This window comes from Dipodomys merriami, unplaced genomic scaffold (genome assembly GCF_024711535.1).
Source record: "Dipodomys merriami isolate MVZ:Mamm:240054 unplaced genomic scaffold, mDipMer1.0.p SCAF_25, whole genome shotgun sequence".
Lineage (NCBI taxonomy): Eukaryota > Metazoa > Chordata > Mammalia > Rodentia > Heteromyidae > Dipodomys > Dipodomys merriami.
In genome coordinates, this window is record NW_027203937.1 from 3,552,078 (window position 1) to 3,575,230 (window position 23,153).

General features: G+C 35.0%; 1 protein-coding gene across 3 annotated transcripts in view; it reads left to right on the top strand.

Annotated features, from left to right (window-relative positions):
* Positions 1-23,153, top strand: part of Grm5 (glutamate metabotropic receptor 5) — a 538,255-nt gene that overhangs the window by 378,816 nt on the left and 136,286 nt on the right. For all 3 annotated transcript variants that reach the window (XM_070034809.1, XM_070034811.1, XM_070034810.1), the window contains exon 4: positions 7,146-7,381. In XM_070034809.1, coding sequence (XP_069890910.1) covers positions 7,146-7,381 — 236 coding nt within the window. The remainder of the gene's footprint in view (positions 1-7,145; positions 7,382-23,153) is intronic.

Sequence of the window (23,153 nt, forward strand, 5' to 3'; positions counted from 1 at the left end):
TGGAAACAGTCTTTATGGATGCACTCTCCCATTGCATTTAGTTCTTATTGATTTTGATATCAATTTGTATAGTTAGTTGAGTTGTATCTGTCCACTAGTTTCTGGAGTGTAACATCTAAGATTGACTAAATTTACGATTTTTTTCGATGTAATTTCAAAACTAATTTTGTGGATTAATAAATGTGGAAGATTGTCCTTTTTATTTTAAATCATTCAGTTACTCTCTGTAAGGATAAAAAAAAATCAGGCACTCATTCAGGTTCAATTGTGTTGTATGACTTCTTTTAGTCAGAAGTTAGTTGGGAAGAAGTAATATGCACCATTCCTAAGCAAAATCCTTTAAACTATTGTGTGATGATTCTTCTATGATGTATTATTTTTTCTTCTACAGAAGTGTCATATCCTAAAAGAGCTTTTACTTTTCAGGATGACATGATGCAGGGTCATGGGACATCTACGGGGAATGTAAAATGGAAGAAGAAATAAGTTTTGTTCTATATCAGTGCAGTAGTGGAACCATTTATTGCCATAATTAACTTAGTCTAAGATAGATAAATATGTAATAAAATGTTGAACTAAACAGAAAGAGGGAGAACATGTTTGGCAAAATTTATGTGTATGTGTGAAGGTGAAACCATGAGATTTTATTTATTTTTTGTTTATGTGATACCAAGGAATCAAAGCCAGGGCCTCATGAATGCTAGGCAGGCATTCTACCACTAAGCCACATTTCCAGTCCTAGAACAGTGAGATTGTTGACACTGGTTTGGGAAATAGGAAGAGCGGTAGAAGTAGTTGATTCTGATCAAGGTATAGTGAATGTTTATATAGAAATAAAGTGAAAGTTGGTGTTCAGTTAATTGGTGGCAATTAAGTGTGGAGAAAATCTTTAAGTATAGATGAAAAGAGATAATAAAGATATAGAAAATAAATTTCATATGAATAATTCTATGTAAACATTCTGTTTTAAACAAGAACCTCCTGTTGAATAGAAAGAAAACTTAAACTTTAAACCTTCATGAATTGTTAATTGAAAGAAACAATGTTAAATAGAGTTGAAAACACAAAAGAAGAAGGAAAATTATAGAGCATGAGTTTTTGGTAAGGATATTTTAGGAGGAAAATGAAAGAAAAAGGAAAGTGAAAGAAAAAGAAAGAAAAGAAAGAAAAAGAAAGGAAGGAAGAAAGAAAGGAAGGAAGAAAGAAAGGAAGGAAGGAAGGAAGGAAGGAAGGAAGGAAGGAAGGAAGGAAGGAAGGAAGGAAGGAAGGAAGGAAAGAAGGAAGGAAGGAAGGAAGGAAGGAAGGAAAGAAGGAAGGAAGGAAAGAAGGAAGGAAGGAAAGAAGGAAGGAAGAAAGGAAGGGAAAAGAAAAGAAAAGAAAATTCTTGCTAATCCATAGCATTAAAATATGAAGGTTGAAACAAAATGGGTAATTGCTTTTTTAAAAAATTATCTTGTACAAAGGAGTTTCAATTCAAATATCAGTTTTTAAGTTCAATATTTAATGAGTCTTTTTTAAAGCATCTCCAGAAAAGATTTAAAGCAATCTAATTTTCATTTCCTTTATGGACAGAAATGTCGAGCAAAAAGGAATCTAAGCATGTGCTAGGGAGGTGTTTTGAAAATGGGTACATATATGTGAAGATTCATTCCTAAACTAGGTTAAAGATGTGTGTTTCTCCTTCAAATGCTCTATTCTGTTTCAGCAACCAAAGAAACACTGGAAGCCTGAAGAAAACAATAACCTGACTAAAACTACATGTACAGTGTTTTTGTCTCAGTGGCTTACATTAATTGTACAAGAAGTAATTCATTATGACATTTCTACACAGATAGTCACACCCTCTTTATTACTCTCCCCTACCACATTAGCCATATTTAAAACAATTTCAAAGGATTTTGTTTTTTTTTTCCTTACAGGAGAATTAACTACATCTGCTATATTCATTCTCATTCATTCCCTTCCTCACTCCTGATGGTGTCCTTTTCCCCTACATCAGAACCTGTTTTATTTTCCTATCATTCATTTTCCCTATATTTTTTGAGGGGGTAAGATACTGGGGTTTGAACTCAGGGAATAGGTGGTGCCCCAGTGCTTTTATGCTCAAGGATAGAGTTCTACAACTTGAACCATAGCTTTTCTTCTGGCCTTTTAAATTTTTATTTCCTATTTAATTCATTCATTCATTTATTATCTCCAATTTATTTAACTGAAGATAACAGTCTTACAGGCTGTCCTGTCTGAGCTGGCTTCAAATCTCCATACTCAGATATCAGTCTCCTTGGTAGCTCAGATTAAAAATATGAGCCACCAGCAGTCAGCTCCTTTTTTTAATTTATTAATATACATTTTTAAAAATATATCATATACATTAATATATTTTAAAATATGCATTAATTTCACCAAGGGGTTTCACTATGATATTTCAGATGTATATAAAATGATTTTCTCAGAATAATCCTCTCTACTACCTTCTTTCCCTGTCTATTGCTTTTTTCCCCCAATTCCCTATAGATCAATAATTTTCAATGAAATTTCTAATGCTGTCTTCATACATATTTACTTCATACATATTTACTGTGCTTTCTGTCTTTTTTTCCTTCTCCCTTCTCCTCATCCTTCTGCATATCCATCTTTTTATTCACTAAATGTTCCTACAAACATGTAGCAAATACAAATTTAGTAAGTACTGACAAAGAAATATTGACAGGAAGTACTAACAGGAAATATATGCTAAGGTAGCTATAAACTCTATGCACAGTAGTCTAGTCAATAGACAAATTTGTGTAATGCATGATTCTGTTTAAAGAAATTGAGGGACAAAGGATGAACAAATGCAGCAGTGGTAATCAGTAGATATTACATTGAAATGAACTATACAATTTGTGGGTGGGGACAGAAGGGAAAAATTAGGAGAGAGTGAGGGAAGAGATGATCTTGTCCAAAATGTTACCTAGCTTATGTAAAGGTAACCCCTCTGTACAACACCTTTATAATAGCAACAATTTTTTCAGTTTTTTTTCAATTTTTTTTGTCAGTTGTGGGGCTTGAACTCTGAGCCTGGGTGCTGTTCCTCAGCTCTTCAGTTCAAGGCAAGCGCTCTACCTTTTGAGTCACAGTGCCACTTCTGGTTTTCTGGTGGTTAATTGGAGATAAGAGTCCCACAGACTTTCCTGCCCAGGCTGACTCTGGACCATGATCCTCAGATCTCAGCCTCCTGAGTAGCTAGGATTACAGGTGTGAGCCACTGTTGCCTGGCTAATAAAACAATTTTTAAAAAATATTTCTTACTTGATACATATTGTTTGATTAACACAAAATTTGCAATGAATTTTATTCATTTTTGTATGAAAATTATCTGCTATAATATATTAAAAGCTCACATAATATGAAAAACTTTCTAAATAGAATGCCAAAAAAAACACAACTTATTGTATTAGGTCTGAAAAAGAAGGCTACCTTGTTCAACCTCAAAGGAGAAAATGCATGTCTGGAGAGTTGGGTATTTCTTTCTCTGTATGTATCTGTATGAGTAACTGAAAACCAGAACTGATTTTGATCTTGCAAATAAATTTTGGGCAAATATTCACAAAATAAACTTTTGCAAATATTACTTTTGTGATGTTGAAACTCAAACTCAGAGCTCTGTATGTGCAAGGCAAGTGTTGTATTGATGAACTACACCCTGATTTCTGAATCTGTGAATAGTCTATAAATACTCATAGTCTACCATGCATAGAAAATTGGAAAGAAAAGTATGAAACCGACCATCAGGAGTTAACCAAGATGCACACTAGTGAAAAGAAAGATAAATTATAAGGATGAATTGATGAAGGATACAAATGGTTGGATGGATGGATGGATGGATGGATGGATGGATGGATGGATGGATGGATGGATGGAATCCAGAAAAATGCCTTAAGTGTTCAACAAATGTTACTTTCTTTCCTTATCTCCCTCCCCTTCTCCTTTGCTTTGTTAAAATATGTGTCATTTAACATATAATAGTGCCAACATAATGAAGGGTCGATGGAAAGTGTTAGGTGGTAGAATATAAATTTAAGTTTTCCTTAGCATTTTATTTCACATTTGTAGTATTAATCCTTACATAGAGATGCTCTAACACTTTAAACAAAGCTTTAAATACATATTTATAATAATCTTAACTAAATTACCTAGAGTCAATACAGTGTTTTTTAATTCAGCCAGCATCCAATGATCTTTACACTACAAATACTCTGAATAAGTTTTAAAAGAATCATCCTGTTTTGACACATGATTCTTTTTGAAAAGTTATATTGTTATTATAGATCATGTACAGAGGGATTACAATTACAGAAGTCAGATAAAGAATACATTACTTTTTGGACAATGTCACCCCTTCCCTTGCTCTCTCCCAGTTGTATAGTATCCAGTGATATAATTATTCTTTTGCAGTTTTTATTATTTTGTCAACTGTGTCTAAAACAATGATTATTTTAAACTTCCAACCCAAACTTAGAAGGCAAATAATAAAAAATCTTTTTGTAACTTTTTAAACTTAGAGATACTTTAAGAAATCAAAGGTAAAGAATATGAAATAAGCACACTGATGAGTAAATTCACATTCGCTAGGCCTGACACCTTTTCTATGCAAATATTACCTGCATATAAGTTAGTTGATCAAGAAAAGATTTTTACAATCCCTATTAAATTCAATGAATGGTGAAGGGTAAATTGGACCTATTATAATCTTCCATCCCTTATGTAATATTCATAATCAGAGCATTACATAAGTGTGAGCTACATTAACAAAAAGAACCATTTAAATTTCCACTTCCTAAGTACTTGACAAACATAGCTTCCTGTCCCATTAGTAGAACGCCCATGCATCCCCTCGAGGCCAGTGAGACCTATACTCTCATTCCAGTGATATAACAAACCTCCACAACACAGGGAAGACGAGGCAAACTAGCCCACTTCATTTCAACTTGTCAGCTTTAAATAAAAATCTCTGGAGCTGAAAACGAGAAACTTGAGGGAAGATAATGTGTGAAATAACTGAATTCAACATTGGGACAAAACATATTGCATGGCATTTTTTCCCCTAATCTGCCACATTTCTTTTTTTTCAAATTTTACCATAGATAACTTTTAATGAGCTCTCATGTCAAGGAAACTTTGAAGAAGCAAATGGTTCATTTTGTTTATTTCTCTTTCTCCTCTCCTGCCCACTGATGCCTTAAAATGTTCTCATCACCACCAACCTCTAGAGTACTTTAATGAGAAATCTATAACCTTTGGAACAACTCCTAATTACCACTTTTTAACTCAGATACCGTAAGCAGAGCATACTGAAAAAAAAAGTGCTCTGTTTTGTGTTAATTACTCATATATTACTCTCCCTAGTATAGATTTTTATACTTAAAATATTAGATTATGTTTTCTGCCTAAAAGGGAGAGTTTAAGGATAAAAATGTATTCTGATGAAGATAAACAATGATCAATAATGCAAATCTTAACCTGTGCGCAGTTCCCACTCCCTCTCCACTCACCAGCTCAGGTTCAAACTTCCTGAGTGCACTCAGGAGCCACCAAGCCTCATTCCTTTTGAACTTCTTTAGTGTTAAATGGTCGTAATTGTTACAATGTCTCTTCATTTTCTTTATACTTTTAGAACATTTCTTTTAGAGAATATACATATCTTTGATAGAAGGTCAACATCTCTGAAACCAGGCAAAAAGTTTGTATATTTCCCAGGTGGAGAGCAGATGAGCAAATCAGAGACTTTTCCTGCATGACATGGAGTGTATCCAAATTTAATTTAAACATGTATTTTTAATTAATTTCTTTTTGATTGTTATTTAAAGGTGAGGTCCAGAGAGGTTACAGTTATATAAGTCATTTCTTTTTAAACAGTGTCACATTTTCCCGTGTTTTCTAGCACATTTTCCCTCCCTGCTCCTCCCCCATCAGTTGTATAGTTCCTTTTTAAAATTAAATATATTTTGTGTGTTTTATTTTGAGTTATGTTTCATGAATTTTGCCATAAGCTTAGAATACTTTTCCTTATGCTCTTAGACTCTCCTATTCCAAGACAAAATTTATATGATTTCAACTTTTGTTTTAAAATTCCTAAATTGCTCCTTTGAGTGAATGACAGTAATTCTGAGGTATGACCCAGTCATCATCCTTGATGTCTCATTGTAAAGATGTCCTTTCAAATACTCTACTACAATTTCAAATATATATATATATATATTAATTACATTGGAGGACAAGAAAGAATATATGGGTTGTGGACTATAAATACTTCTGTTTGAGGCTTTGACAAATCAGCCCATAAGAGAAGGACTATAATCAGGTCAATTTCTTTTTAACCTTTTCTAATTCTCTTCTATAATATAAACAAAAATAAACATTATGTTATATGAGGAGCAAATTAATGTTATACCTGATATAGAAATGTTTTGTCACCATAATTCACCTAAAATTTACTTTAAAAGTAAAATAAAAAAGAAAGCTGGGTTCCAGTGACACAGGGATAGCACCATGGACCTGGCTTCAAGTCCCAGGTCTGGCAACAAAATAATAAATAATAAATAAATAAATAGAAAGAATATATTGAAAGCTAACTTGACCTAGGTACTAAACAGCCAGTAAAAACTATGACTTGTGGTATTAGGAGTGTGTGCCAGTGCTAGCATTTGAACTCAGGTTGTGATCAGTGTCCTTTAGCTTTATTGTCCAAGGGCAGCACTCTACCATTTGAGTCACTGCTCCACTTTCAGCTTTTTGGTGTTTAATTGGAGATAAGCTACTCAAGAGGCTCAGATCCTCAGATCCTCTTGGGTAGCTAGGATTACAGGTGTGGGTCATCAGTGCCTAGCTCATCCATTGTATTTTGCAACCAGTAGAATTCTTCAAAAGCTCAGGCTTATTTTCTGCAGTTCAAGTAAGTTTACTGCCTTCCAGTCTCCTGAAATCTTAATTGTGGTATTGCTTTTTAATTTTAATAATCTGCTGTCTTATCTCTCACCTAGAATAAATTCTGAAGTAGCAGTTTTATGACTAATATTTCAAGCTAAAAAAAAAAGTGCCAAGCCAAAAGCTTATTTCCTCAGAAAATTTCTGTTCTAAGAGGAGGTTTTTGTGTTTCTCTGCAGTGATGGCTGGGCTGACAGGTATGACGTGACAGATGGGTATCAGCGAGAAGCTGTTGGTGGAATCACAATCAAGCTCCAGTCTCCTGATGTCAAGTGGTTTGATGACTATTACCTGAAACTCCGGCCAGAAACAAACCTTCGAAACCCTTGGTTTCAAGAATTCTGGCAGCATCGTTTTCAGTGCCGTCTGGAAGGGTTTGCACAGGAGAACAGCAAATATAACAAGACTTGCAATAGTAAGCGGACTCATTACTTCATTTCAAGTGCATAACACTACCATTGCAATTTACATAAGTTGTGTCATGGGAATAATGGGTGTAATTTGTTAGAGAAGAGGACTCATATAAATAAATAGGTATTGACACTTAATGGTGATAAACAGGTTTTATTCTCAACAAGAAAGATATATCTCATCAAGTGTTTACTCTGTTGAGATTTAATATGATAAATTTCTTTCTATTTATACCAATAAAAAAAGTTGGATGTGTTTCTGTAGGGCACTGTGTTAAAAGAAACAAATTAGCTCAGAATAGAACTGCTCTTGGAAGTGGCGCTGTAGCTCAAGTGGTAGAGCGCTCGCCTTGAGCTGAAGAGCTGAGGGACAGCGCCCAGGCCCAGAGTTCAAGCCCCACGACCGACAAAAAAAAAAAAAAAGAACTGCTCTTGACATTTTTGAAGATAGTGATTACATTCTACTCCTTTCTATAATTTTGGCCAGTTAGCATAGCAAAAACCCATAATAATGGCATCATATATATTCAAACAGTAAATAGAAGAATACATAAAGGCTGATTCAACAACTCCATCTTACATAAATAAACCTGGAAATAGCATGATTTTTGTTATACATCATTATGTTGTTTCAAGAATCATAACTTAAGCAGAGTTACTCAGTCAGCTATTAACAAAACTTTGTATTCAGGGTACTAATTAGTCCTGATTCAAAAGTTTGGGGTCTAGGATAGGCAACAGTCAGGACAACAAAAATTGCATTTTAGTGTTGTCAGCAAGAAGGTGGTTAGTGTAAAATCTGGCACATCCTAAAAGAATTTGACTCAAGTGGCTAGGAAAACATGACACTGATATATATGTAAATGCTGAAAAGATTTAGTTTTATTAAAATTAATAAGAGATTTGTTGACACTCATCCCACCACATTCTTTCCCACCACATTCTTTCCAGAAATTATGGAACTAGTAAGTGGTGAGTTTTGAGTATAATCTAATGTCTTTGATTAAACAAAAAATGTAGCAATATAATCAGTCCCATCTGTATAGTGCAATAGCAGAGGGACACTGGAGTCATGGCTGCATGCTAGCCACTGAAACTCAGAAAATCCAGACGCCCACAGGGAGAGTGTTCCTGCTTCTTCCTTAATTTCTTGCCATCTCTTGTCCGAAATCTTCAAATAGTTATTCAGTTCCTTTGTTTTTAGATTTTAGTTTCACATTTCTAAGTGTGAGCATAAATAATACTATGGTATATGTTTCAGAAGTTCAAGTTTTGGTAGCTAATTTTTCACATTTGAATCAATCCAGTTTGTGAAGGGTGGTGGATGAGAACCCCTCACCAACCTGTGTTTAAGAGATTTTTCCAAGCTCATCTGCCCCCATGTTGTGATTACTTTACTGCAAAAACAAGAATATTCTAGACATTTTCACCATCCATAAGCATCCAGTCAAAATCAAAGAGCTTTGACATCTCCAATGTATTTTTATATTACCAAATACATGATTACTAGCAAAAGTAATCTTAAAAATTACCAAGGAATTTTAGCTGACACAAGGTATGCCTCAGTAAGATGGGGTCCATAGCAGAATAGAATGTGGGATACAGTTTTGATTAGAAGCTATCTGATTTTTGAAGAATTATTTATGCCCAGGAATCATAACCTTCTCACTTTCCAATAGAAATAAATGTATCTAATACATAAAGATGTTGAGAAATAATTAAATACACAAATGACTTGATTTACAATTACTTGATTTACAAGAACTTAAGAGCAAACAGTTAGATAGCTGTAATCCTAGTATATATTAGTATAATTTGACATCTCCCCATTTTTCCACTAAACTATTTCTCCAATTTTAAGAATCTGTTTTGGCTACTGTGATTTCTCATTAATAGTTTTAATGCACTTCCCTCACTCCTTTGTATTTGAAATGCCTTCTTTCTTAAAGGATTTCTTGTTTCTCTTTTCCTTTGCTGGAGGTTTTGCTTTGTCTTGATGGACTCTGATTTCTGTGGAAATATTGTTTCTATGGAAACTGTCATGTAACAACTTCCTTTAAGGCTGCTGCTACAGCTTGTGTCCATCTGAGTTGAAATACCATTCTTTCCGTGGTAAAGGAAGGCATTCTCATCCTTCCTTGGAATCTTCTCTGAAAGCAGGTGGTGTTTGACATATAATAATGGACACTTGATGTGTAATACCTCTGTTATTCTTCTCAAGAAGAAAGTAAAATTATTATATTTCTATGTGGGTGAGAGTGTGTACACTTGTACACATAATATTGAGGATCAAACCTAGAGCTTTTCCATACTAGGCAAGTATAATATCACTGCATTATGTCCCCAGCCCTGTTTAATTTTGATTTTGAAGCAGAATCTAAGATGCCCAGAGTGGGTATCTATGAGTCACAGGAAGAACATGATCCTTCTGTCTCAGCCTCCTGAGTAGCTGGGGATACTGGCTAGGGCCATTATACCTAGCTATTATTTTCATGTGCATGCATGTGTGTGTGTATAACATGGATACGTGGGTATGTGGGGGTGGGTGGATGGGTGGGTGTGGGGGTGGGTGTGTACCAACCCTGGGGCTTGAATTCAAAGCCTAGGTGCTGTCCCTGAGCGTTTTTACTCAAAGGTAGTACTCTACCACTTGAATCTGGCATTTTGGTGTTCAATTGGAGATAGGAGCTTAAGGCCAGCGCTCTATCGCTTGAGCCACAGTACCACTTCAGGTTTTCTAGTGGCTTATTGGAGATAAGAGTCTCACTGACTTTTCTTACCCGGGCTGGCTTTGAACCGTGATCCTCAGATCTCAGCCTCTTCCATAGCTAGGATTACAGGCATGAGCCACCGGTGCCCGGCTTAATTTCAATAATTCTTAAACCTAATTTATAATTTGTTAACCACAACAGCTAAGCACTATACACTGCGAATGTTTAATGCCATACAATTTCAGGCCCAGGAATGAAATCCACAGGTCTAGCCATTGTAAAATTACCTGAGGTTCAGAGTAATGTGGTCATGTTTGTCTAAAACCATCTGTGCAATATTTTCTATAAATACAAATCATTCTGCTAAGATTTTAGAAAGCAGAGAAGTTTAAGGTATTATAAAGAAAAATGACCCTAAATATTTTCATGATGGTAAAAGGATATGAATAATTGTATTTATTTATGTGTTGATCAGTTGCTTGTGACTGCTTCAGAGTCTTTGGATATGCCTTGTTTTCTCTGGGATAAATGACACTTAGTGTTGCAAAGTGACTTTATCAGTAACTTTTGGTTCAAAAAATGAGCAAGGGATCGGAAGGGGAAACAAAGGAGGAGGCTACAATGCTATGTACTCATTATCTTGCACATGTAATTGTAACCCCTTTGTACAGTATTTTCACAATAAAAAATAAATAAAAAATTAAAATAAAAAAATGAGCAACCAACCAATCCTCAAAGGCAAAGGAAAAACAAAATGAATAAATAGATGAAATGCAGACATGAGTTTATTTTGGTATGAGAAAACATTGAGAAATGAAGTTATAAAAGTTACAAAGAAGAAAGGAGTATACTTCGTGGCCAAAAGTTCCTGGGAGAATGTGGGGGAGGGTTTAGTGGAGAAAGACTGTATAGAAGAAGTTATTTTTCTATGTGATTGCCAAAGGCTTTTATGCAGTGAGAATTTGGTTGTTAAATTTTTACTGGGGTAAAACATTAGCACATCAAAGTTCCAAAGCCTAACTGTGCTCAAGTTTTTCTCAAAGTAAGCATATCCCAGCAGCCACCACTGGATCCCCAAGAGGATGTTACTAACTTTTAGTAAAGCTTGGGTTACATAGTTATCTTGAGTACTCTACTCTTCTTCGGAACCCATTTGCTTCATTCTCATTCTTGTTTATTTTGTCAGGTACTGGCACTTGAACTCTTCTGTTCTAAATGGAGCTCTAACACTGACCCAACCTTCCAGCATTGTGCTGGTTGACTGGAGAAGATTAGAGCCTCCTTAGGATTATAGGTGTGAGTCACCACTGCCCATCTTCACCCTCATTTACACAAATATACATGCCTATAGTAATGACATTATATATATATATATATATATATATATATACACATATATATGTGTATATATATAGTGACATAGAAAAAAGGGATGGTTATAATTGGTGTCCAATATCTAAATTGATATATAACTTAAAGAAGGCAAAAAATAAAGGTTGTGAAATGCAAAAGAAGTAGAGTTTCAGAGACATGAACGTGGAGTGAGCAGACAACATCAGAATGTGAGCTTCTTGGAAGTGACAGTTAATTTGAAGTGGGTGGCTTTTCCCTGAGGAAGTTTTTGCCAGGGAAACAACACAGACAATTTAACAATTGAATGGGCCATTTTAAGTGGAAGAAAACAGTTGTTCAAGTAGTTGCAGTAGAGTTCACTAGTTTTGTGAATAGAAGATAATACTTGAAAAATATAAACCACCAATTAGATGATTTTCAACTTGAATAAAAAGTCTGGCTCTTTTTGCCTAAATGAGACCCAAGGAAAACTTTTAAGAGTGAGAGAGTTAGTGTGATGAGATTGATTACTTATCTGAATCCCCTTAGGGTTATTTTTTAACCTAAATAAATGAAGGAGAAGCTTGAATCCAAACTATTAGGGAAATTATATTACTTAAGATATGGATAATGATAGTAAACACAGCAGCAGTACCTTTCAGATTTAGTGGACAATTTAGTAATACAAAATTCAGGGAGTAGTGGAAGTTGTGGAAATGGTAGAATTAATGATACTTGCTCTTCTATTGGCTAGAAGAATGGAAAAGGCATTTCTCATTCACATATCTTGGGAGAGAAGGTAGATGAGTATAACACACTGAAGTTACAAAAAGGAGGCAAGCAAAGTTTGGAGGAAGATTGTGGAAGTTATAATGAAGTTAATTTTAGATATGTGTATATATAAGTTTGTGGTGCCCTTAGGATATCTAGGGGAGGATGTCTGTGTGTTAATGTCATGAGTGACACTTCTAGAAACTACTAGAGGTGCCAGTGGGCTTTCGAGTGAGTGGCAGGATGGCAGGGACAATGCACAGAAGATACTCAGATTGACTGAGAAATGTAATAGTAGGCAGTTTTTAGGAAACAACTTTATTACAGAGTGAGCTATACAATTACAGAAGACGTTGTAGTCTTAATATTTTTAATTTATTATGATTGATTTAAAATACAACTTAAATATTCCATAACTGTATAATTTAAATTGAAGTCAGGAAGTGGTTGGTATTGACTGTTTAGGGCATCCATCATAATGAAGCCCAGTTATACAAATATATAGTCAATTATATGTAAACTCCAAAAAATATGTTAGAGGGTAAATGCAGCTTAATAATTTTAAGATTTTGAAATGTATATAAGAACCAACTTCTGGTGGTATATATTCACTTAACAGTATTCACTTGATAATTTCTTATTACAATTTATTTGTCCAGTAAAAATATCTAAATGGATTGGGATGAGAAATGAAACAAAACTTTTAAGAAGTATAAGAATAATGAAAATTATTGAAAAATCCAAAGGAGAATAGCAAAGAATGACAAAGAAATTTTTTTGATTCCCAAAATTGGCCAAATAGAAAATAGTTAATGAGAGAAATCAGGTGTAAGCCTCTGACTAGCCAATCCATAATGCATTTATCCTACAAAGAACTCACACCCTTTGTATGTATGTGAGGAAGTCTTAAAATAGATGCTAAAAATCTCTGTCAGTGGTTCTTGACTCATGCTTGTAATCCTATGGATTCAGGAAACTGAGATCTTTGGCTCATGGCTCAAGGTCAATCCAAGAAGACAAATTCCAATTATTAAGGAAAAAATATGAAATAGAGGCATGGATCAAATGATAGAATAAAAGGCTAAGTAAGATCACAGGGCCCTTATTTTAAGCCCTATCACTCAGTATTAGCACACACACATAAATAAATACTAACATATTTAAACACAAAGACATGTTCAAAGATTTGAAGGTGAACATGTTGCAAAAGAGATCATCAATTTTCCAATAATTACATTGAATATTATATAACTCAAATTGAATTGTAAATTTAAACTATTCTTTTCTATTCCTTTAGTAATACACATTGGTTAAACTCTAGGCAAATCTAAGTTTAATTCTAAGACTCAGGGCAAAATGGGATTTGAGGAACTAATTTTGTCTTCCTATATCTTGCATTTTTTTCATACTTAAAATGAAGGCAATGAAGCCTGGTATCTGCAGCTCACACTTTTAATCTTAGTTATTCAGAGCATGAAGCTCTGAGGATCACAGTTTGAAGCCAGCCCTGGCAAGAAAAGTCCGTTAGACTCTTATCTCCAATAAACCACTAGAAAACCGGAAGTGACACTGTGGCTCAAGTGATAGAGTGCTCGCCTTAAACTGAAGAGCTGAGGGACAGCGCCCAAGCCCAGAGTTCAAGTCCTATGACCGACCAAAAAAAAAAGAATTACTGAAATTAGATGTGCACACACACATAATCCAAGCTACTCTGAGTCAAAGCATAGGGTGGGTCTTCTTTTTTTTCTCTTTTCTTTTTTGGCTTTTCTTTTTTTTGGTTCTTTTTCTTTTTTGGTACTTCTTTTTGGGGGTCAAACCTATAATACTGTACTTTCAAGGCAAGTGTTTTACCACAGAGCTACATCCCAGCCCAAAAGGGTGGATCTTGATTCAAATCTTGCCTTAGGAAAAGTGAGAACCTATCTAGAAAAAAATAACCTACGCAAAAAGGACTGGAGGCATAACCTGTCTAACAAGTTCCCAGCCCCCACACAAAAGAAAAATTAAGTACTTAGAGCAGTTGGACACTTCTGCGTATTGAGCTCTGTTCTTAACAAATTATAAATAAACTTGAAGAACAACTGAAATCTTAGCACATTAACACTGCAATATGCTTTTAAGACAAATGTACTAGAAGTACAAATAATATTTTTGTACTGAAGTACAAAATATATTGTTCTTAGTGGCTTGGTAACGTTTCCCTTTCTATTGAAGTTTCTAACTCCAGTTTCCAGCTGGAATTGTTCACATTCTCCTTGATTCATTTATCTCACTAAGATTGCAAGTGGGTGTGGTAGAACATACTTTCAGACTCACTCTTTGGACTTTTATATTCAGATATCAGTATTACTTATTAAAATGTTCATTAGTGGTTTGGCTATAGATAAAAACACATGAATATTCTCAAACAAAACCGGGCAAAGCAAATCAGTCTATTGAGAGTAAATAATTGTCTGAATGAGAGTGGATAACCTATAACAATATTATAAGGGCCAAATTAAGCAAACTAAATGCCATCATTCTTGTATTACCTGACCATATCCAAGACTATATTTGGAAGAAACATTCTGGGGGAACAAAGGGTCTTTTACTTCAAATCATTACAAAGCAGAGTAACAATATAATGCAACAGTTCTTTCAGCATAAATAACAACCAGCTCATAATGAATTGAAGACTACACATAAGCTGTAGAAGCCTAAAAATTACTAGAAGAAAACATAAGAGATAAACATATTGTCTAGGCAATAATATTTTTAGCTACAACACCAAAAGCACAGGCTACAAAACAAATATAGACAAATGGGAATGACATTAACCTAATAACTTTTGCACAGGAAATTTAAAAAATCAGAAGAGTAAAAAAGGCAATTTAAGGAATCAAAGAGAATACTGGTTACCATTTACTTGATAAAAATAGCAATAAAATAAGGAACTAAGTAACTCCATAGTATTAATATTAATACTACTACTAATAATAATAATAATAACTTGATGAACAAAGACCCAAATAGACATTTTTCAAAAGAAGTTATATAAAAGTCCAATAGGTATAGAAAAAAGTGCTCCATATCATTAGTCATCAATAAAATATAAATCACAACCAAATTCATATTAAATGGCTGTTATTAAAAAAAAAGATAAGCTGGGAACCAGTGGTTCACCCCTGTAATCCTAGCTACTCAGGAGGCTCAGATCTGAGGATTGAAGTTCAAAGCCAACCAGGACAGGAAAGTCCTTGAGACACTTATCTACAATAAACCACCAGAAAACCACAAGTGCTGCTATAGCTCAAGTGGTAGAGTGTTAGCCTTAAGCTAAGGAGCTGAGGGGAAGTGCCCAAGCCCAGAGTTCAAGCCCCACGACTGACAAACACACACATACACACACAAGATAAAACTGAATATTGGTGAGGAGGCAAAGTGAGCATGTATATAATGTCCATGGGAGGGTAAGTTGGTATTTCTGTTTACAGAAAGTTCAGGAAATTTAAAATTTAAAAAAAATTTAATTTTAATTTGTTTTAAATTTAAAATAAAACTATTTTGTGATTGACAATGCCACTTTGGAGCATATATCCAAGAAAATGAAATCAATATCTCAAAGAGCCTGATATAAATAGATCAAGAGATAGATATAGGGATAAATAGATATAAATAAATATAGATACTTTTATAGATACTTTTACTGTTATTTACAGTAATCAAGATGTAGAAATAAGGTAGTAAGTATCTTTCTACAAGTAAAAAAAAGAAAATTATATATCTATATATAAAATATGTTTATTTATGTACAGATATGTTTATGTGTGCGTATGTATATATATATATAGTGCCAAAAGCACATTTTTAAAAATGAAAATACTGCTACTTGAGGCAAAATGGATTAATCTAACATTATACTGGTCAAAATAAAAGACAGAGAAAGACAAATACAGCACTTTTACATTGTCTCTAAAAGGAGGTGCCTCTATAAAGGCAAAGAAGATTGGTGATTCCCAGGGCTTGTAAGGTTAAGGAAACGGAACAACATTGATCCAAGGTACAAATGTTTAATGTGTGCTGACAAATTCTGGTTCACAGATACAGAAAAACATGCCACTAAACAATGTCTTCCGCCCATAAGCACACACTGAGGAGACAACTCAGGATAGCATGTATCTTGTGTAACAGTGCCACTCCCAGAACCAATATAGAGAGCTATTTTTAATTTTAATTTTCTGGCTGGTACTGATGCTATATGAGTTTATTCATGTTGCCATGGTAACTATGTAGAATGGTTGTTTCCACACTTTTCATAGTTGGCCTAGTGTTTTGACATTTCAGTAATTGCTAGTGTCATAACCTTTAAAAATTGTAGAGAGCGGGTACCCAGGCCAGATGCTATGAAATAAAGAAGCTGCTGTCCTCTATAGCTGTGATGTGTCACTGAAGTGACAAGAAAGTCTTCAAAGATAGGTCACTGAGGAAATGATGTGAAAGAGCTTGACCATTAAAAGATAATTTGCATTAATAAGTTATTATTAAGGCCTTGCCACACTGAACAATGCAAAGGTGGGATCCTAGGGAAATAGCTGATCTGCTACTTCATGGTATCTAAATTCTGGTCAGGAACAAAAAATAAACTATTAAAGCTAGAAAAATTATTCATTCTTTAACAAATGCTATTTGCCACTGCCAACTATTTGCCTCTTGGTATTATTGTCTTCTAGATACTAGAGTAATAGCACTAAATAAAATAGACCAAATTACTTGCCTCCCTAAAGCATGTGTTCTCATTAGGGGGAGAAACATCATAACAAAAGTAATCAGTAAAACTCTAGATAGATGGATAGGTAGATAGATAGAGATGTATCTATATATTCCTCAAAAAAATTAAAAACAAGATTATTTTGTGATTGACAAAACCTGCTTCTGATTGTATATCCAAGAAAATGAAGTCAGTATCTCAAAGGTCCTGATATAGATTGAGAGAGAGATACAGAGATAAATAGATATAGTTTTATTTTGTATTATTTACAGTAATCAACATGTAGAAATAAGCTAAGTATCTTTCCACAGATAAAGGGAAAAAGAAAATTATATATGTGTGTGTATTTATATATGTATGTATAGCTGTATAGATGTATATATAGTAACAGAAGCACAATTACATGATACATATGCACACACAAACATGCACCTATGTATGTATATACATATATGCATACATATAAATAATTTGAACTTATGTACATACATACAAACACAATGGAATATTATTTGCCACTTTTTTAAAGAAAATACTACTACTTGGGGCAAAATGGATGAATCTAACATACTAAGTAAAATCAACAACAGAGAAAGACAAATACTACATGATTTTACTTTGCTATAAGTTAAAAAAGGAGTTGAGCTTATAAATGCAATGAAGATTGGTGATTTCCAGGGCTTGTGAGGTAAAGGAAATGGGAAAAAAAATGATCTGAAAGAGAGAGAGAGGGAGAGAGAGTGAAATCTATATAGATAGATATCTATCTATATATTATATAGGGAGAGAAAAAGAGAGAAAAGGGATAGTCATTGATAGTAGAAAAATAAAGCAGGGTAATGAGATTCAGAATGCTGAAGGGTGTAATTTAATTACAGTATATAGGGATGACTTTACTGAGAAAGTGACTGTATGGAGTCCTAAAAAAGATGAGAGCGTGTCATAGGTGTACATGGGAGAAGATGATCCAGAAATAGGAATCGCAGTTGAAATCTAATCATAAAGATGTAACAACTGGGGGCCATTTGGGGGAGCAGAATAAAGTGGGGGAGGAGCACTAGCAGAAGAAGAAGAGGTAGAGCTTCATTGGTCATTACATTGAATTTGGCTCTTGAAAAATTAAAAAGTTGTTAGTGGTTTATGCAAAATAATGGTTTAAACTAGAATATTTTGTGTTGTGTTGTTTCAATTTTGGATTTTTTTGTTTTCAGGTATTGTTTAGTTTTGTTACTGTTTTGGATGATATGTCTCTCTACCCACATGTTAAAGTGTTGCTGTAATGTGTAAGTCTATTAGTACGAGTCATGGAAGTCTATGGACAGGAGTCATGTCAGTACATCCAAGGAAAACAGGAAGCAATGAAAAATGAAAAACAAGTGACAGGATAGCCTGAGAAAATGTGAAGGTAGAGCTGGAGCTGAAGTGATCTTTGGTCAGTAATCACATCATTCTAATTCATAAGCTATCTTACCTCTGATGGAGGTCTTGAATTTTGGCTAAAATATTCATAGACAAAAATGGACAGATAGTAGACTGAAAGAAAAGGCAATAGAGAACGGGAGGAGGTAAGACGGCAGCCAGACAATACGGAATCACTCCAGCTTTCTCTAAAACCAGAGATTTAGGTTCCTGATATGCACTTCTCCCCAAAAGATCGACAACAACTATATAAACAAGCAGAAAGTCATGGGAACTGAAAAAAAAAATTTCCCAACTTGTACACATAAAGATGGAAAATCGAGCAAAGCTCTTCCCCATCTCCCCATTCCCGTCCAGCGGCGTGTGAAAGCGGCCTCCAGGACGCAGCAGCAGCCTGCAACATTCTGACACTGACACCTCCACAACACTGGGCCGGACAGCACAGAGATCAGCGAGGAGCCACCGCGACACCCAAGCCCAGAGAATTCCCATGGCACCACGAGTTCACCTACAACCAATGCAGCAGAACTGTGAGAGTGCCCGGCTGACCAGCGGCCTAATGTCTGAGCACTAGGAATAGCCAGCCGCCGAGCAGCCTAGCTGCCAGGTAATGGAAGCAGTCCGGTAGTAGTTCAGTGGGAGGAGCAATCTGATGGTGGAAGCAGCCCAGCAGCCAAGCAGCAGGGGTGGTCCGGTGGTGGGATCAGCAGTCTAGACTCGGAGTGGCCCAGTGGTTGAGGGGTGGTTGGAGCCCAGAGGTGGGAGTGGTCTGGTGGCCGGAGCGTGGCTCAGTGCATGTCCATCTCAGAGATTGGAATCTGATCCTTCCAGTCCCCACTCCAGACCTGACTAAGCTCCCTCCAACTAGCTCGGGGCTGGGTATACACACAGGTGTTCGCTGGCCCAGGGACCCAGTGTGGGCTAGCCTACCCAGTGTGAACTAGTCTAAGCCAAGCAAGGGCTCCCCCTTGTCAGGTGCGAACAGATCAAGCAGGGACCATGGCCCTGACAATCTCTGAACCCAAATGCCTAAATCACAACAGAGGATTACAAGATTCATGATCAATCAGGACAACAAACCAAATACAATAACCGACAACAATCCAGGGAGTGACTCCAGTGAGAATGAAGAAGAAATGGCAGACAAAAGAACAATTTAAGAAATGATGACAGAATTGGTCAATTAAACAAAAGAGGAGGTGCCAAACAACTTCAAAAGCACAAAGAAGAAATGACAAAGAAAATCCAAGACTCGGAGAACAATATGGAGAGAAAAATAGACACACTATACACTTCATTAAAAGGTGAAATGGACACTATGAGAACTGATCTTGGAACCATAAAAGATTCAGTGTCCACGATGCAAACCACAGTGGAATCCATAGGTTACAGAATAAGTGAATTGAAATATAGAACTTCAGAATTCGAGGATAAAACAGAGGCTCTAGAGCAAAAAGTCAAAAGTATGGAAAAAAACACTCAAAACCTACCAAAGAGAAGTCCAGAAATTGGTGACTTAGCTAAGAAATCAAATCTACATATAATTGGGATGGATGAGGGGAAGAATTTATTTGTAAAGGTGTTGAGAACCTATTCAGTAAAGTAATAGCTGAGAACTTCCCCACTCTTAAGAGAGAAAAATCTCACCTGCTTAACAGAAGCATATAGAACCCCCAGTAGACTGGATCCAAGAAGCAACACTTCTAGACACATCATAGTAAAAACATCAGATATGAATAGCAAGGAACTGATTTTAAATGTCACAGAATTAAAGAAGGAGCTATATTACAATGGAAAGAAAATCAGAATCACTGCAGATCTCTCCACACAAACCCTCAATGCAAAAAGAGCCTGGAATGGTATAATCCAAGCACTGGAGATTAACACCTGCCAGCCCAAACTGGTCTACCCAGTGAAGTATCATTTATATTAGATGGTGAAACCAAAACTTTCGATGACAAACAAAAATTAAAGGAATTCATTATCACTAAACCAGCACTACAAAGCATTCTAAAGGGACAAGTAAAATCTGAAGAAAACAATCAAAGTCAAAAAAACATCAGACAAAAATCACTAGGTCAATTTAGTAAACATAGCAAGAGGGAAAAAACAAAATATAGGAAATCAAGAAAATGTCAGGAAACATGAGACATTTCTCTATAATAATTCTAAATATTAATGGATTCAATTCTCCAATCTGAAGAAGGACAGCAGATTGGATCAAAAATAAGATGCATCCACTGTTTGTTCTGGTTGGAGTTATTTTTCAGTTGATTAAAGCTTCCACGAATTATGACATATGTCTTTTATTATTTACTTGTATGTAACATTTATTTAATAAAGATATTAATCTCTCATCTTAGATAAAAGAATTCAGATACAGACATTTGCACAAAATAACATACCTTAAATATAAAGAACCATCAAGAATGTCATAAAGGCCATCAAGCTAACTTATAATAGAACAAAAGGGCAATGGGAAGAAATAGGGATAGAATGAAAGACAAAAGCTGCAGCCAAGCCTTTGATTAACTTGACACACAGTTTCAATATTTGAGAACTAATACAACACAACCTACTTAAGTATTAAGCAAGGCTCTATGATGAAATCCTATTTAGGAAGATCTGATTATTAATTTTTATGTTATAGTAATTTTACCACTAATAATAAACCTAGGCCAAGCGTTTTCTTCAATGGTTATTCTTTCTAATAGAATAGTCCTCAGATTCAGATATCACTCCTGTTAGGTACTCAGGTCATGATGTGGCCAAAAGGTAGTTTAGGTGCTCAACAAGTTAATTTCATTTCCCTGAGTCCTTAAGAAAATGTCAATTGCAAATCTAACTTGATATAGTTAAGTGATATGTGTCATTTATAGGCCTGCTGTCTAAAAATTCATAGATTATACTGGGTTTCCGTTCTCCTTTCTATAGCCAGGTGACCGTAAGATAAGAATGTGTGGATATCAAAGTCATATGCAAGAAAAAGTTGGTTGCCTGAATCACTTGAAAGATTTATGATTGGCCTAAGAACTGTTGTGTGAATAATAAGTAATCTATTATGTTAAGCTATTGGATACTTGAAAGTTGTTAATTATCTTGACTTGCTACCTTCCGATTATTCCCAATGGGCAACAATTCCCAGGCTTTTTGCAGGATGTGTAAATTCCAGTCAACACCAAATGACTACAAGAATTAGAAAATCTATCTGTTACCATGGTGACTCCCACTTGCCCTCTCAATTCAATTTATTTTTGGAGTTTATCCAGGGTATTTGAGCTGTGGCTTCCAAAATATTTCCCTGCTTAGTTTGAGGCATTATAAGTATTAGAACAGACACTACATATAACCTAAATGGCACTTGATTTCTTTTCATTGAGTGATTTTGTATGATGTTATTTATGACACTTCTATAGTATTTTATTTCTCAAGTTATCACTTTTAAAAATATACATGAAGCAAGATCCTAAGCTAGTTTTATGAGTTATGTGGTAGGATGCGATCACTGCTGAACATTTGATCTCTTTAGGTATTTTAGAATTTATCTCGGATTACTTTAATATTAGATTATACATGACAAGTAAAAAATAAATAAAATGGGGCTGAAGGGCAGTAAATATAAGGAATGAAGAGAATAATGTGTCTTGGGTACTCAATGCTTAATGATATAGTTAGCATTTTAGTTGAGTGCTGATTATGAGAAGAAAATTAGAGGCAAAGTAGTTATTCCAAACTTAGTAACACTAAGCTTATTAAAGACCAAAGTTGAGAAAACAGAGAGGCACTGGTGGCTCACGCATGTAATTCTAGCTACTCAGGAGGCTGAGATCTGAGGACCACAGTCAAAAGCAGTCTGTGAGACTCATAAACTCCAGTTAACAACAAGAAAACCAGATGTGGAGCTGTAGCTCAAAGTGGCAGAGCACTAGCCTTGAATGAAAGAGTTCAGGGATAGAGTCCAGGCCCTAAGTTCAAGCCACACAATTTAAAGAAAAAAAGAAAACAAGCAAGCATAAGGCCCATCAAGTAATAGAGGATAAATAAGTTCAATCAGAGTAGATGTATCCAATAGTAATAGATAAAGCTGATCATTAAAGTTGGGAAAAGAAAAAAAATTAGAAGTGTGCATGCTAGACCATGATTTATGTTTTGTTTTTTCTTGTTGTTATTGTTTTCCTGGAATCTAGGCTTAAACTAAATGCCCTGAGCTTGCTTTGTTTTTTTCTCACAACTTGTACTCTATGGCTTGACCCACACCTCCAGCCCATCTTTTTGCTAGTTAGTTAAACTTTTCTGTTTAATTTGGCTTGGAACCAAAATCCTATAGATCTCAGCCTTCTGAGTAGCTAGGATTACAGTTGTGAGGGGCACACAACTGGATTTTTCTCATATGTAATTTTTTAATGATAGGAAGAAAGTGTGTAATCAAAAATCACATTTTAAAATACCAATCTGAGTGCCTATTCAGATTTATTGGATAAGGGGAAGATTAGCATTGTATACAAAGAAGGAAAAAAAATTATGGGATTTTAGTTACTTGGAATTTGAGAGTGCTATGGAACCTACTTACTATAAGGAAAAATGTTGGGGTACACTTAGAAATGTCTTAGTGAAGAATATGAAACAAAGATTACTTTCCAATTTTTTAGATGTTTGAAAAAGTGTTAATAGAGAAAGAGGAAATTAGAAAATGTTCTAATAGGAATAATTCTCCATTAAAAATACAGTTCTACTTAAAATATTTCTAATTTGAAGTCACACAGACAGATGTGTGCAAGTAGAAGTTTTGCAGATACC